This window comes from Strix uralensis, chromosome 1 (genome assembly GCF_047716275.1).
Source record: "Strix uralensis isolate ZFMK-TIS-50842 chromosome 1, bStrUra1, whole genome shotgun sequence".
In the NCBI taxonomy this organism is placed as follows: domain Eukaryota; kingdom Metazoa; phylum Chordata; class Aves; order Strigiformes; family Strigidae; genus Strix; species Strix uralensis.
In genome coordinates this window covers 107,990,465-108,008,270 of record NC_133972.1, presented here as the reverse complement: position 1 = coordinate 108,008,270, position 17,806 = coordinate 107,990,465, and the positions used below count along the sequence as shown (strand labels likewise).

The following is a 17,806-nucleotide window of genomic DNA, read 5'->3' as shown; positions in this document are numbered from 1 at the left end:
AGCCGTAATGTCTTGACTGTCTTAAAAATACTGGTAAAAGTTTCAGAGAGGAATGTGTACCCTTTCCCTTCAAATAAAACTACACACATACAAAAAAACCCAACAAAAACCCCAAAACCAAAAATATATTACATAAGCTATGAATTTTAAACCAGAACAGATTGGAACGGGTTCTGTTCAGAACATGGCTACTTTTTCATTTCAGCATGGGTTTTAACCAGTCCATAGCAATGGTATATTTAGGTACTTGGTTTCAAAAAGCAATTGCTAGGAAGAGAATTTGGTTTATGAACTTAAAGGCCAAGGGCCGCAGTCCAGTCTCACACCTGTTTTACTGGTACAATTCCACGAGTTTACATTTCTAAGTAAGTGAGATGAGAAACATACCCTGTATCTTGCTGTCCTTATTCATGCAGAATAGCCAGCAACTTAAATAGAAATGTTGCCTTTTTGGAGGGAGAGTGCAGCATTTAGGTAATAATGCCTGCCCCTTCCCCAGCCACAAAACAAGCATAGCTTCTCCTCTGTGCAGAGAAGTTATTGTTAGGCTTTTGCTGCTGTATCAGTTGACGAAGGTCTGGTGAAAGCAGCCAAAGGGTAGAGCTAGGTTGTGCTATCAAGCTCCCCTCACCATCAGGCTCTCTGAATCTCTTTAGATATACTGTACAAGTTAATGTTGCTTGCTACATGTGCAACCGCCTCCTTGAGTAACAGTTGGGCTTCATTTAATTCCCAAAGGAGCTCTGAGCAAAGGAGTAAGGCAGAGCTTTGTCTTTTGGCTTTCTCCAGGCGTGCCTCCAGTTCACATAGGGCAGGCTAAGAAATGCAGATCGGAGCCCTTCTGTACCGTGGCCTCCTGACCAAGGGCAGGCTTACCAGCTCTCTTGGTCAGAAGTTAGGTCAAATATCAGCTCTCCTCAATGAAATAATAATGGAAAAAACCACAGATGTTGGTGCATAAAACAAAGCCATACATATTGTTTAGCATTACTTATATACTCATAAGTCTGTTACAAGTAAATAATATTTTGTTTTAGCTGTTCTTTGCAAGTGCTAACTCTTTGTTAAAACTTTGCCTTAATTTTCCAAAGGAATGTTTTACAAATATTGGGAACAAATTAATACCTGGCACAATTATGCTGACTTGTGATTGATTATATTTAGAATGAACTTAAGGTAGTATCTTTTCTCTTTTCCTTTTCTATTCCTTCCTCTTCACTGCTCAAACGATCATGAATGTGTCTTGCCTTAACAGTATCTATGGTGAGGCAGGAGTTGCCATCAGCCTGTTTGGTTTCCCCGTGTAGAAAGAAGGAATCATAGGTCAGCCCCCACCCAGCAAAGCATGTCTCCCAGGCCAAGATGCACACTGTCTTGGCTTGCTCCATAGCTTCATTTTAACAAGGTCCAGAACATGCAAAGTCTCTGAAAAAGCATATGATCTTTTTCTACCCACCAATCACCCCAGTGCATCTTGCTGCATTCCAGTGCCAGGAGTAGTTAGTTCATGCTGCCTGAGCATCCTCAACTGCTCCATTCAGATGGGGGACTGAACATGTAAATGATACAGCATACAGATTTTTCTGCTGGTGTTCCACATCCTTTCTGTATTTTGGCCTCTACCTGCTTTACTGTCACAGGATCCTTCAGAGTAGCTGGGGCAGAATTTATCTCCCCATAAGCTTTACAAGAGGGATTGCATGTGTTTCACTAGCTGACTAGGGATGTGAGCTGGAGCTTACCGTGAGAAACTCGTGCAGTTAGTGTTGGGTAAGCAGAACAGAGTTGTTCAGGGCTAGCACTGGTACCCCAGATATGCCCAGAACTCTCTAGGATTGCTATGGTTCTTCAATCAGTCAGCGACTCTGACCTGTGTCCTTCATCCTTTACCTACCAACAGCAACCAGCTCCAACTAGGACAGGCAGAGAACAGGGCACCTACCCAAGAAGTTCTGCTTTCTGCCCCCTCTCTCTTTCCTGCACAGAGGTGACTTTTGGGTTGCAGTTAGCAACTTGGGTGATATTTGCAGCCCAAGTGGCATGCCTGTAATAAGGTTCTGTTAGGCTGGCAACCCACTGTTACTGATCAGGAAACAGATGTGGGTCTTCCTGCTTCCACTCTGGCTTGGGGAGTTGCTAGGCAGACATTTAGGCTGATGGACTCAAGCCCTAACTGCATGTGGAGAGTTGTTTTCAAAGGGCATGCACGCTTCTTTCAGCCGTGGAGGCCACCCCAACCTTTTCTTGGATGAGTCCCAGAGAGTGGGTATGAAGTCTCTCCCAGAAATAACCCACCAGATGTCTGATGGTGAGGATGTTGTTACAATAAACACCAAATTATTCAGTTCCTGCTCAGAAAACCATCAGTGCTTTCCAAGCACAAAATCGGACTAAGCCACGAAAGCTCCTGTTGTATTTTCTGCCAAGAGAGAGAGAGCAGTGTCACAAGAGTGACAGGGATCCGCTGGTGAGGAAGTAGGAGATAGCAGGGAGGGAGCTGTCAGAGGGTCACAGGGAAGCTGAGCAGGCTGAGCCTGTCGAATGGTTGTCTGAAAGAGTTATGGCCACATAAGCAGGATAATAGGTTCTCCTGAACCTTAAATGCTTCTATTTGAAGGATAAGAGGTGGTATGGGGCAGCTGTTTTACTTTGAACCAATTCTGTATTCAAATGAAGCAATGCTGCATGTGTCAGATAAAACATGATTTATCTTACGTGTCTCTATCACTGTCAGATAAAATGCAGTTTGAGAGGTTTTGGAAGAAATCTGCATTTTGGACATACTGAGACAAATTAATCAATAGGAAAAGTGTTTAATTGTAGTAAGTTAAATAGTATTCCTCTTCTAGTGTGATGGAAATCATCCTACCCACCAGGTTTCTGTTTCTGCTTACTAATAGCATATAGGTACTTGTAAAGTGTGATAAGCATTATATTTTATTTATATAAATGTTTTGTATACATGTGGAAATATTTTTGCAATATACATCTGAATAGCAAAATGCCTGTAGGTAGTCAAGTAGGTAGAGAGATGTAGACCTACTTATTATGCCTTTGATAATAATACCAGCTTTGCCACAGAAGGAAATGTTGTCGGGCAAGTAACGCTGTATGTTTCGCAGAATGCCCTTAAATGCATATAACGTTGCTTTCTGTGGCTTTTATTTTAGTACTGTTCCACTGATCAGGCTGCTGCAGGCACAGATGCAGAACATGTACAACAGTTCTATAATCTTCTGACTGCCTCCATTGACATAACTAGAGGCTGGGCAGAAAAAATCCCAGGATTTACTGACCTCCCAAAAGAAGATCAGACATTACTCATAGAATCAGCTTTTTTGGAGCTGTTTGTACTAAGACTCTCCATCAGGTAACTATTTATTTCGTTTCCTCTTAAGCTGATGTGAAAAATCATCCATTTAAATATTTTCAAGAAATAAATATGGCGCTATCTTTGAACATTGTCAATTGTACCAAAAGAACCCACGAAACATCAGCAATGTCTGCATCCAATGGATATGGTGTTTAGTTTGTTTTACGGTGCAGAAAAAACAAGACAGTGATTTAAAAAGAGAGCATAGGTCTTGCTAATATGCTTCTTTTTATTTGATATACCCCATCCTCTTCTTCCATAGTAATTGACATTGATCCTCAGGTACTAGTTGAGCAAGTTTGCTTCATACTCATCAGCATGACTATAGAAAAGCACCTTCAGTATGAAGGCTTTTACCTTTTCCCCCTTCTTTTGTGCATGCGCATCTTTGTCATCTGTTTTTGAAAGGGATGAAGAAGATTTAAAATCTTGTTCAGATTGTTTTTCTTCTTAATACCAAGTCATTTAATAGAGTGAAATGCTATTTGTCAGTCAGGCACTAGTTAAGACACTTCACCAAAAATGCTTTCAGGAACTGGGAAAATTCCAAACTGGTGATTTCAATTATGTCCTTGTTTCTTTAGGTTGAAAATGACCTTTGCATGCGTTTTTTAACAGGGATATTGGCAATGGGGAGGGGAATGAGAGGCGAGCTTGGCTGTAATATCTCTCTTAGGCACAGGTTTTCATATAAAACAGTTCATGATGTTATGTGTATTGTGGTGCATTATTGCATGTATTTTCCATTGGTTTTTCCTTATCAATTTTTACAATCTGATAAATGCAGATGAGACTGAGTAAATGCTGAGAGTTGCACAATCTCGTTTTTCTCCAGTTTTTATTAGTTTTGTATTTCAAAATGCACACACTTAGTATTCCTTTCATTCAAACATACAGTATTTAATGTAAAATGTCTTCCCTGTTTATGCCTTTGGGCAGGACCAAAATCTTAACTAATTAGACAGTCGACACCACATGCTACAGCTAACCTCAGGCTTATAACTCTACCAAGTAAGCAATCATAGAAGCTTGTTTGTTGTACTTTGGCCCCAAGGGAGAAGCATATTGTCAAATGTGAATGCTCACATATGTCTCAGGATAATATGCCTTGGATTTTACATGACAGACACTTCAATACTGGTTATGCATTTTGCTGTAAAGTAGAAGATGCATTTATAATTTTTTTTTCAATTATTTTTATTTGAGGTCTGATACTGCTGAGGATAAGTTTGTATTCTGCAATGGACTTGTGCTTCATAGACTTCAGTGCCTTCGTGGATTTGGGGAGTGGCTCGACTCTATTAAAGACTTTTCCTTAAACTTAAAGAGCCTTAACCTTGATATCCCAGCCTTAGCAAGTTTATCAGCTCTAACTATGATTACAGGTAAGTGCTCCTTTGTTAATAGAAAGCTTCAGACTCTAGTGCTTTGCTTTAATGTAGATTGAAGCAACTTCAGTTAACTATATTTAGGGTAAAGTGAGTATGATTTTTAAGCACTGTAAAGACCGTATCAAAATTATGTACTAACATTAGGCCATCACATGCCCCTGTTAAAATGTAATCTAACTCTATTTCTTCATGGTTTCATTGTTTCCTTGGAAAGCAAACACTTCCAAGCAAATTGTGTAGCTCCTACAAAAACATTCAGAATACTTGCTGAATCCCCCAAAAAGCCTAATGAAATGACCAGGGCTAGGTCTTCTGTGTAGGAATATTAATATCAGGGTAGCTCGAGAGCTAGATGCCATACAGCTAGTATAGCTCACCTCTCAGCAAGATAGATAGACCAGAAAGAGTGCTTCACAGTGACAGGCAGGCTGCTTTTGGTGGCCAAGCTACTGTAGGTATTCCATGTTCTGCTTTTTTTGAGAACGAAAATTGGAGAATAGAAAGAAAAAAATCCTCTTCTGCAGTTATACAAAAGCTTTTGGGTATGCATGTGACCATATATCACCCCTTCTGCCTGCTGGGGTGAACAGCAGGAAACTAATGTCAGAATCTGCCAAATCTGGCTAGTAAGTACAAAACGAGGGAGCATAACATTGTAAAGTGTAATTTTCTCATTCCTGAAACAGTAAAGCTCCTTGAAGTACACACTGCATACCTTGGGCTTCTTGCAATTGAAGAGGCATGGCTGACAGAACCAGGAAGGATTGAGAGTGAGGGTGTTTGACAACCATACAGCAGAAGTCAGAGCAGCACTCATCTCTACAGAGAGCCTCACACTCATTTCAGAAAACCTCTCAGCCCATGGAAAGTTAACTCTATCCTGGCCAAAACCAGGACAAGCATAAAGCTGCAACTGTGTCATCAGTGTGAGACAGGGCATCAGTTTGCCTTGAGCTTGATCTTCCCAGGGATGCTATAAGCTCCTTCAGGATGGGTATTGATTTCCTCCTGCATTTCAGGCATCCACCAGTTTGCAGGTGGTGGCCTCAACAATATCAGCTGCAATCTTCATTTTACCTAGGTTGAGATGATGCTTGGGAAACACTGAGATAAAACACTTAATGGCAGATATAGAAACTATAAATCGGCCAATTCCCGCTGCCATTTGTGGGGCCAAGATTTCAGCTTCAGTGCTTACATGGTACACTTCCTTCCTACATATGGGCAAAGGGTTAGTGTATACATGTTCTAGCATTAACTCTGCTTCTTAAGAAAAATATTTTAAATTTTTAATTAATTTATGTTCATTTTTTTTTTTGCAATTGCAAAGGGTTCATTAAGGTCCAGAGTCTAGTTTCTTTGATAAAACTCTTAAGTCCAGAATAACTCATTGCTTGGTTCTGTATGAAAAATTTTCAAAATGAGTGATATGTTAAAGTGAGAAAGAACATTCCCAACTTATTTTTGACTCCTAGATATAAACATCCACAGACATGCATTCATGTATGCTTCAATATATGTATTATAAATACTTATATATGTATAGATGTGTGTGTATACATATACAATGTATATATGTATGCGTATGCATTTATAGATCTATAAATCAGGGACAGGTGCTGGCTCTCTCCATATATATTTATATACAGGCATATATTCTCATATGTATATACCACCTATCATTGATTTAGGTTATTTACTATATATTAGATACGTGTTTTTAGGTAGACACAGATAGATGGAGCTTGTTCTCTATTATCTTCCTGATGAGGATGAGGAGAGGACTGACTGAGAGGATGCAGGCTGATGAATAGGATCCCCTGCAAACTGTCTATGTGAATGTAGAAAAAGCTGTTCTATAGGAAGAAAAGTTTTTCTCCTTACAAACCCATGCCCTGTTTTAATATGATAGTTCTTTGTTCAGTTAGGCAGTGTTTGGTTGCCTTTACATAAGGAGCCGAAGTTGTCCAGTGGCTGGCTCAGGTCACCCTAAGATATTTCATAGAAATGTCTTTTAATTAATAACATCCCACATTTCTTCCTTGCCTTGATAATAACATTTTCAGGAGTTGGCTATATTGTGCTGGTCTTCCCAAAGTTTCTAAACAAATGGAAGTAACTGTTGCCTTTAAAAGGAAAGCATTTATGTCCATAAAAGCTTTAAGGTTTTCTGTATTTGTCAAGCTTTTCTTGATTTTCTCACCTGTAGGAGATGGTGCTTAAAATTAATGTAGTTTTCAGGTTATTCTTTTATTTCATGAGGCCGGTATATCTCTGCAGATTTGCTCTTAAGGACAGAGTGTACTTTCATGTGATCTAAATTAGACCGAAGCTCCTGTGTCTAGTGATTTATATTCACAGGTTTCAGATCTCCAAGGGCAGCTAGCTAACATAGGGACTCAGCCAGAAATTTGGTCACCTGAAAATGGATGGTATTGTATAATGATGAACGATATTTAAAAAAACCTGAAAGAGGAAATCAGGTAATTATGGCTAAGAGAGCACTACAGCACAAAATGCTGGTGGGCAGGGTTCTTTTGAGACTTTCTCAGTGATAGTATACTGAAATTTTATATTCAGAAAAGCCTTGAGATTTGCCTCTGGAATTGCATCCCATGAGAAATGTCTTCTTGTCTTCTCTCTATAGTTTGAGTATGACAAGGCATGTGCTGGTTTTCAGCTAGTCCCACCAAAAGAGAAAAAATAATAAAGATAAATTTTGGAAATCTGAAATTTAAAAATCTAACCATTTTTAAGCACTGCTTAGGTGGGTGTTTTAGGTGCTATTCTTTACCTCTGGAGAAGGTACTCTTCTCTCCTGTAATGGACTGCTGGAGGTAATGGGTAGTTAGCCATGGCTCAAGCCCTTTTTGTGAGTCAGAGCAAGAGAGAGTGACCTTTTCCAGGAATATAGGATATCCGACTATTGAGTGTCACCGTCCTTTGTGTTGAGGCCGTTTAACATATTTCACGGGCTGCCGAATGGCTGTTGTGTACAATGATCTGGGGACAAGCTGGTGCTCAGAGGGACACCCAAGGCCCAGTCTCTGATCTGATTCCAGCAGGAAGGGAATCTGACCAGGAATCTCTCATGTCCCAGATGGATATCCATGTCATTGATCTGCAAGATAGAAAGGAGCAGGAAAGCTCTGTTTTGTGAATCTAGTTGTTTGCTTTTATCGGCAACACTGTAAAACTGAAATGCTGGCTTGAGCAAAATTTTCTTCATTATTACACAAATTGCTCCAGTTCTTACTTTGCATTAGCCAACTTTTCATGACTTGATGGTTCAACCAAAAAAAAGAAAAAGGCAACAACCCAGTGTTCTATAATAGTCATAGCTTGTTTTAATACCGTACAGCATCTTTGGTAGCACAGAATACAAGAATTGTCTCTCCAGGTAAAGAAAAATGCTCCTGAGAATTATGACCTGTTTATTCTTCTTGATTTCATGAGTGCTCTCCATAGCCCAAACAAAGAGGAGCTCTTAGAAACAAACCCTCCCATATACTAGTCATTGGCAGTATTGCTGAAGGAGAAAAGTAAAAGAAGTTGCTACTCTCTTTCACATGTTCTCTCTATGTTCTGCAAGAGTGATAGGGAGAACTAACATCTCTCTTCCAGTGAAGAAAGGGGGAATAAATGTGAAAATTAATGTTGAAAGCTAAAAGACATTCCACTCTTCCTAGTGTCCCAAGATACTGAAGGTTGTTCTCTCATTTTGACTCTTTCTGAGTCAAATTGGTTCCCCAGTAAGAGCCCTAGTAGTTCCAGTGCCCTTTAACTAACCCTGCTGACTTGTTTGGAGCTGCAAAGCTTCATGTCCTATCTCAACCACAGCTGCAGGTCACAGCATAGGATGCATGTATGATAGGCATACATGACCATTCATTCTGTTTAGTAATTTTGAAGAGAATGACAGGAGATCTAGTGAGTATTACAATACTTGCTAATTCACTGCTTGCTTTGAGTAAAACTAAAGGTATGCACAATATAAAATAAACAGGAAAAGATTTTGTAGTATTTTGAATTGTATAATCCGTTAGAAAGTCCATATATTTGTGCTTTTTCCATTTATTTTATGTTTCCTGGGAATTTGTGGTATGTTGCCTAGGAGGAAAAGCATCATATCGGATTGCTGCTGAATTTTCAAGTGCTTTCAGATAGGACATCAGCTTGAAAGAGCACCCAGAATGAAAGAAGTAACATCTGGTTTATTGTGGGTGCTTGCAAACAGTTAATTTAAAACTCTGCAATGCCAAAGCATATCTTTTTTCTTTAAGGTACTCCTTTAGGATCTTCCTCTCTCTGTCTCTCTTCTCTTTTTTTACTTCCTTCAGTTGGTTAAGATGGGCTGGACACAACTTCCTCCAGAGAACATCAGTGGCACTCTGAGCATCAGCCATGAGAAAAGTAGTTAGGAAACAACACATGACACTCACCCCACATCCCCATGAAAGCAAGAAATGAGTTCTGTCCTGTTCTTTTTCTTTGGATCACTTATTCTGTTGGGATGTAGGATCTAATGAGCTAAAGAACAGTTCCATCATGGAAGGAAAATGCTGGTCATCTTGGGACAAGTTCTGTCCTTAGTTCCACATGGACTATATATCAGCTTAGTGTGTTGCCTGGATCACAAGTGTTCTTGCACAGTCACTCCATGCTGGACTGGATAGTGTTGATGATGAAGTTTTACAGACTAGCTCAGCGTAGTCTTGAAGATGCTTCCTTAACTTCCCAAATGACCATTTATAATGCTCTGCTTTACAGTTTTTCTAACAGTGTGAAAATATAAAAACTTAGAGTCCAAGGCAGATCATCTCAGGGGCACACTCTAATTTAGCCTCAAATTTCTGCCTGCTAAAACTGCTAGTATTTTTCTCTCTGTCTTGTTGATTCGCTTTTCCTTCTCTGCCTCTTCCTTTCTCTATCCACATCAAAATATTATTGTTTTGCCCACTTGACACTCTCAGTGGGATGCTGCCGAGTACAGAGCATTCTAGCCCTCATCCAGCCAAGCTCTTTCAGCATATGTTTTATTTTAAGTGTGTTACAGACCAGCCCAGAACCACTGTATATATTGGACTTATTCACTCTCTTAATGCTTTGTTAGACTGGCACCAGAATGTTGAAGAATATTGTGAGGTTTCAATTAATTATGATTTTGTGTTTGTTTTCCTGCTGTTGGGCTTTCCATTCCAGTTTACAAACAATTTTTAGCACCAGCAGTCATACCAAGAAATAGTAAGGAGTCCAGTCTGGCTAAAAAGGGTCTGGCTGCTGCGGTTCCCTTCTGAACATGGATTTGTCCAACTTCCCTATGGAAGGGAGGCTCACCTACCCTTCAGCAGCAGATATCCTTCAGTCCTGTTGCCAGGATCCTCCAGAGTGGGTGCTTCGTGTGCTGGGTCTACATACGAGCAGGTGGCAGACTGGAGGAGTGTAGGAGAGCCAGTTATAAAAAAAAAACAACCTCCAGATTGCATTGTCTGCCTTCCCCCCGCCACTTTGCTGAGGGAAATACTGTCAGCATCAAAGTGAAGTACTCACTCTTCCTTCTCCCCTCCCACCCTTTTGCTGAGGCAAGAACTTTTCCCTCCTACAGCACCAGTGGCTTCTGTGCTATGTTGTGGTGTTCTTAAAGGAGGGAGCAAACTGTGCTGTCCTGTGTGGTCATTCAGCTCATCTGACTTTAGGCACCTTGCACAGCCAACGGAGAAATACAGAGCACCTCCAGAAGATGATTCAGCCACCTGAAATTTGAATCAGCTTCTAAAAATGCTCATCCTTCCACTGATGTTAGGAAGAGCTCAAGAAGTCTGTGCTCCTAGCTTGGGCACCCCTGTGAAGTGCCTGAAGGTTAGGCAGGATGAATATGGGCCAGATTGCAACAGGAAAGGAGACTCTTGGATCTGCTGAGTTGCAATCTTGCTGTGTAACAGAGTGTGCATGAGACAATCAGAAAGCTGCAGACAACCGAGCCTCGTGTTTATTTGAATTGTAGAAGGGGAAGAGGATTGTGAAGGGGGAAGAGAAAATCAGATAACTATATTGAAACCGAGACAATCAAGAGGCCTATTTTAAGTCTGCAAGCATGTATCTGTTGCACTTCCGATTGGACTGACACCTCAGAATGAATTAAGGCTAGAACTGACCCACCCTGGCACAGAGCGCAGGGCCCCCGGGGTCTCTGAGATAGTCAAGGTCTTTGAAATACTTGCGCTCCTTGAGAGGTGTTTCTCATAAAAGTAACGCTCAGTCTGCCTAGCCCTGCTATAATCTACCCCAAGTCAGAGATTAGGGAAAGAAGGACTAGCACAGCTGATGAAGGGTTTTCCTGCTCTTTTGCTTTCTTCCTGTCAACTTTTGGCTGATCAATGTAATTATAGCACAGAATCACATTGAGATTCCTGGGAAAAGGAGAAAGGTGTAAAATACTTGCTGTGTTCAGTTTGCCAGGATGAGCTGCTAAGTTTGCAGAGCTTTAGAGGCAAGACTTCCGATGAATCATTTTGACAGGCTTATGGAGAGCATCTTTGCCATAAATCACCATTTTTCTTGCAAAAATCAATGGTATCCCAAAACACAAGGCTGAGAAATCCTATATTCACTTTACCTGTGCCTTTTTAATTGTCATTATAAGAAAATCCGAATACAATAATATTTACACACCTCCTCAATCAGTTAGAGAAAATCTATCCATTTTGACTAGCTGTCCCTGATGGGATAAATCTTGGCCTTATCATTCCCATGTGGATAAGAACATCCTGTGGAAGATGGCGAATGATTAGAGGCCATTGGCTTCGGCACCAGTGCACACACTTACCACAGGTGCTTCGTGCTGCTCCCTTTAGGTTGAGTAAGAAAGACTGTGGGTCATTCGTTGTGCAAGTGGGACTGGCTGTGTGGAAAAGGCAAGAAAATGTGTTTCCTGCTGTTTGAACTGTATTAAATTTAAATCTTTGAGTAAATTAGACCCAAGACTCCTCAAGACTACCAAAGAGAGGAGCTGTTTCTTATGTGAGTACGTTCCCCAGAAACTAGTTGGATACTAACACCAGAGACTGCGATGGCAGTGCCAGTGCATGCAGTGCCCTTTACTAGCGGAAGGGCTTCCACGCAGATGGCTTGCACTTTCTATGGTTCCACAAGGGATGCCTTAGGGACTGGAGACTGAAAACCCCTGAGGCAGTTTCAGTTGTGAGGAGCAATTACCTTTGAAGAGATTTGCAAGTAGCAAAGGCCATTGCGTGGCAATTCATGCAGGAGAGGACAGTTTGGTTTATCTGAGACTGCTTTAATGCTGTAGCACCAGAGAGCAGCTTAAGGACAGAGTGTCTCTTAATTCCAAATTTCCATGATTTCGTTATAGTGAGTAGTTATATGTTATAGTATGTAAGTAAGGCTACTTTTTTAAAATAAAGTAAGGCATCAGTATGTTTCACGGCTAGCCACCAAAGATTTGTTCATGAAACCTTCTGAACTTGTCAGTGTGAGACAAAGACTGTTTAGTTCTGGCTCGAAATGTTAACAACACTACTGTGTGCTCCAGAGCCAGAGATAATTTTCCATACTCTGCAGCAAGGTACACATCAACTGAGGCATTGGTTTAAAAATGTGCTCTGCTAATTTTTAGTCAGGTTTTGGATCCATTCTAGTATTTCAGCTCCCTAGGTCTATAAAGATGTCTTCACTTACACAGCCAGGAGACAACCTCAAAACAGATTAAAAGATGGGAACTCTTCAAAGGCTGCAAGATTAATTTAATGTCCTGCAGATTCTCTCAGTAGGCTAGTGGTAAAAAGAAAACCCTACAGCTTTTCAAACCTGTATAAAATATTTATCCGCCAAGATTTTTAATGGCAGAATCTGCCTAAGTATTTACTCTCAGTGACCTGTATAGTTAAGGCTTACATAATTACTATACACCATTTACTGGAAAGTCTTTAAATATTCATTGACTCTTTGTGTTTTAATGTAAACAAAGCACTTAGAATACCTAGGGTTTTTAAATCCTGCAAGGTGAAAAATATGTCTGAAGCAGATGTTACTGCTTGGTTGAGTGTTGCTCTGAAGCAACAGGGCAGATTGATGGTACTTAAATGATAGAGCACAGTAGCTTCTGGCCAGAGAGGTACACGTCTGCACATCTCTGATTCTGATCCCAAACCAGTATTCTTCAGGGGCTAGCTCTGCCTAAGTAAATACAGTTGGAAAAAGTGTAAAATGGGTGAATATCAGTGGAAAATCAGACCTTTACATTTCTGACTGCCTTCTTTGAATCCCATCTGTTTTATTGGTTTGTCAAGAACATCTAGCCAAAACAGGTGTAAGGGCAGGCAGAGAGGAGTTTATATACACATGCCTGGGCAAGGCACTGCTGCGCCTTGTGCAGACATTATGCCTGCTTTTGGAAGTAAAGAAAACTGCACTCTTTTCACTGTTCATTAGGGATCGGACAGAGAAAGTATCTATTGCTTGCTCCTCCTGGAGTAGAGGAACAAGTTGAGGAACAAGAGGGGCAATGGGCACAATATGGCCCACGGCTGCCAGGGATGGGGGAGAGGGCCAGGAAAGGCAGACAACTTCAAGTGCATCCAACACAAGAACTGCCACAATTAGTTTCTCCTCGTCCACTGTTGTCACTGTTTTTATATGTCTAGTTGGTTAAAATGAATTTAACCTTCATTTTTTTAGACTGCCCTATCTGGTATTATTCTATTTCATGTGTAAATTATTATGACTTTGCTACTATGAAACTTCTTACTTACCTGTGAATTTCAAACTCAAAGGCAACTCAAAACATCACAAAATTATTTGTTCTGAAATGTTATATGAATTTATCCCCTAAATCTTGATAGCAAACAGCACAAAATTATCTTTCCCTGTGTACCAGTAAAGAGCCTGCTTTTAATGAATCACAAATCTGATTAATTCTACTTATGCTTAAAGAACTGTGTATGTGTTTAACATGGTTCTAACATTTTAAAAGACTATTCAAAGGGGGACAAACCCCAGCTCCCCTTCCTTTTAGGAATGCTAAGGTTTTGGTGATGGATAACACAGCTGCCTTCTTACTTTTAGGCATTGCTCAGTCAAAGCAAAATAGTTAACTTCCAGGCTTCTTTTATTTTAGAGCTTTTAAAGATGATTAATCTAAAAAGCAGCAGCTGATCAAAATAACAAAGGGTGGTGAGGTGCCTTTAGTTTCTTATAAGAGTGCCTGCAAATTCCTGGTGGAATTCTAGGCCCGGCGCTGATGGAGCTGGCTAAGGATATCGATCGCCACTTGAATTCACTGAATAAATAATGGTTGCCATAGTTATTGAGCATTCACAACTGGTGGGGAAGCACGGAAATCTCCAAAACACCTCCTGTGATAGTTTTGCTGGAAAATCACCCAATTAATTCTGTCTCATATCATGAAAATTATGCGAGATAAGCAGGATGTTTGGACTCCTTGTACTAGAATTTCAATCATAACTGAGCATCTCTGCTGCCTATTTTAGCAGCTAAAGAGAAAAGGGCACTTGCGATCTCTTATTTTGTGTGTCAGAAAGGTTAACTGACATTGTATAACCCCAACTGTTCTGAGAAATCTACTTTCAAAGCATTTTTTGCTTTGAGTACCAGACTTGGGTTACATTGAAGAAAATGAACTCTCTCCATTTGTGGTAGGGATGCTTATGTGTTTTTTTCTCTTGCTTTGCAGAACGACATGGATTAAAAGAACCAAAGAAAGTGGAAGAGCTATGCAACAAGATCACAAGCAGTTTGAAAGATCACTTAACTTTCAGTTGCCAAAACAAAGGACAACCGCTTGAGTCTGCAGAGCCGAAGGTACTGGGTGTTCTGGCTGACTTGCGTTCTCTCTGCACACTGGGACTGCAGCGCATCTTTTACCTGAAACTGGAAGATTTGGTGCCAGCCCCTTCCATTATCGACAGGCTGTTTCTGGACACCTTACCCTTCTGAGTCAAACCACCCTCCTGAAAGGCAAATGCCCACCAGAGCAGGCAAACGGATCGTGACTTACAGCTAACATTTCTGCCCTCACTTAACAGAAAAGCAGCTCCAAGTCTAAAATGAGGTCTTTTCTGGCGCTTTGTCCTTACAACCTGAGGCCTGAAACTTGCTGGCTTGCTGGTTTGGGATTGTGTTCTTTGTTTTCTTTTGTGTGATTTGGGTTTTTTAAATGGCTAATATGGCACTTTTGGACAATGCTATCCCAGCAGCAGTAAAAGGTTAACATGACTGTTTTAAATCTGTTGTTTAACACCTCATGGTCTATGAGGAATAAAATTGTAGAAGCTGTGTTTGAAAACAAGAACAGCAAATAGTTGTTTGCCAGGGTAGTATGTGTTTTGTGAGGATACCTTTAGCATACTTCCTGTATCAAGGGCACATACATCAGCACAATCTAAACAAAAATTCACTTTTTTAGCAAAGTACATTCAATTGAACATTTCATACAAATCAAATATAGCAAAATGACAATGGCTGTTAGCTCCCATGTTCAAGTGCAATTTTTTAAAGTGCTGTCTTACTAAGTCTCCTTTATTAACTAATTTATTTTACTATGAAAACAAACGGAAGAAATCAAGTGAGAAAATTACATGCACTAACTTACCTGACAAAGTTTTCCAAACTTGATTCCATGTAGCGTGACTTATTGACAAATGTATGTGGAAGACACGGGAGCAATTGTGGCTCAGTTGTTCCTTAGCTAAGGAAATCCGAGTAAGTAGTGATTGGAGCATACAGGGTCAGCATCAGGGATAGTTCAGTTTTAGACTTCTAACATAAGCGACTAGTTAGTAAACGGACAGAAGATGGTTTTCAAGAACAAGCAAGTCTTGTAAAATAGTATGAATGTAAGTGCTAGGAAGGATATAGTGGGCTGCGTTTAAACATTCCGTGTTCGTACTCCTTTTTGTATGTTTATACTGTTGATGCCATATTAATATGAAATAATTTGTTGCATAGTGTCTTTATTTGTATAAATGTTTGTATGCATGGTATATTGTAATGGCTTTGCCTGTATTTATTGCAATGACTGCCAGCTCATGGGAGCCCTGTTACACATGATAACTAAATGGGGTGTTCACACTGACTCAGATACACCAGTTGGAAAACTATATACATATATATAATGTGTATATATATATATGTATATACCTATATTTGTGTGCGTGTGTGTGTGTGCGCGTGTCTTTTTATTAACCATTTGTATATAAAATATCTGTCAAATCACAAGCAGAGTTATTTTACAGTTTATTTGCAGTGACTTCTAAGGCAGTACTGTTTAGCACTTTGATATTAAAATCTTGCTCATGTTTTGCTAAATTCAAATAATATTTAAAAAGTTTAGTTCTAAAAAACTTTATATGCACTGTATTAAGTCAAAATTTTGTTGATCATTTTGCTAAGGAAATTTTTGAATGTCAACCTGATGTCACTGTATCTTTTGTTAGCTTTAAACATTCTAGCTTTTGTCTTTTTTTAAACTATGCTGTTTATATGGAAATTAAATTATACAATCAAACAGATGCCAAATGAATTGCCTAATTGCTGCAAAGGATAACCCAGATATCGAGTCACTGTATGGTTTTCAAATAGTAATCTGGTATTTTATCACTTACTATGTTTGGATGTGCTTTTATGAAAAAATTATTCTTATATCAAGATTTATAGTAGTGTCAATAGGGAAACAGACTTCTAATCACTATAGTTAATATTTCCAGTTTACCTGCAGATAATATTTGGAAAAGTATTGCTTTTTGTATTGACTTTTAAGCTTATGTGCAAACATAATAGCATAATTAAATATCAGAGAAGCTAATGTTTCTTGTAGGTTGCTGTAACAAGCCTGACCAGCAAGACAAATATATTTTGACTGAATTTGCTTTTGTATATACTAAATATATATATACGTATATATATATACACACTCACACATGTGCGCATACAAAAACATACAGACACAAAATCCAAAAGTATGTTTGTTTACTTTTGTCTCCTTGTGTCAGACACAAGGTCCCTTGAGAAATGACTTTTATCTAGGGACAAATCCTGCCAGGTGCTGAGCACCAGCCAGATGGGGGCTTGCAGGCGCTTCTTGCGAGTGGGCCCTTACAAAGAATTTTCAGGCGAATCAGCATAGTACAGTAAAATTGCTTTTTTGTTGAGCAAGGTTTATTTATTAAGTGGAATGTGAGTGGGAGGTAGCAGGTCCAGAGCCCCATGTGAGATTTCACGTAGCCGGTGTCCTCCAGTCTTCCATAGATAGTCTTAACTGTGATACTCTCCCAAATCCCGTCATCTGTGGAATTGTCCTTCATGTCAACTTCAATACACAGATTCATCCTAGAGTGCAACCAGTGACAGGTCACGGAAGTAAAAGAAAGAGTTAACGCAGACTAAATCTACTACTTTTCTTAGAGCTCTCTCAGTGTGAACATGCCTTTGTCTAGGCAGAATTCAGGAATATATCAGGTGTTAAGGGAGAGTGCCTTGTTTTTATTTCAGACAACAGTGTTTCAAGAGTTTCTTCACTCCGCTAAAGGCAGTACTTTTCTTCTTTTTCTTTTTTCTTTCTTTTTTTTTTGGTGGTGTTAACCTGTGGGTTGAAAGAAATGCTCTTGTACATATACAATGTAAATTAAAATTATTAAATTGAATAACATTTTTTTCAGAGGCCCCATGTGTGTTGAATAAGTATGCTTAATTCTGTTAAAATCTGATGTGAATTTTTTATCATTTATAAAACATTAAAAAAATTGTCTACTTGAGTCTTAAAAGTGGAAAAATTGGTGAAGCATGCTTAAGAACACTGGCAATTTAATGACTAGTCTTTTGATTAAAAAAGCTTTTATATAAATACAATAAGACCTGCAGTATCTGGTTATGCAATCTCAATTAGATATTGAGAGCTGGGCCATGGCTGTCCCAGAGGTTGAACTACATACGGACCAGAGCAGAGAGACTACCTGTCCCTCACTGTACTTCTCCATGCGATGAAGGGATTGTAATTAACTCACAG

At 39.6% G+C, this 17,806-nt stretch overlaps 1 protein-coding gene across 1 annotated transcript in view; it reads left to right on the top strand.

Moving 5' to 3' along the window:
* NR4A3 (nuclear receptor subfamily 4 group A member 3) overlaps positions 1–17,564 on the top strand; it is a 31,332-nt gene extending 13,768 nt beyond the window's left edge. The window contains exons 6-8 of the mRNA XM_074876662.1: positions 3,171–3,370; positions 4,580–4,758; positions 14,477–17,564. Coding sequence (XP_074732763.1) covers positions 3,171–3,370; positions 4,580–4,758; positions 14,477–14,739 — 642 coding nt within the window. The 3' untranslated portion in view covers positions 14,740–17,564. The remainder of the gene's footprint in view (positions 1–3,170; positions 3,371–4,579; positions 4,759–14,476) is intronic.
* Positions 17,565–17,806: the final 242 nt, after the last annotated feature.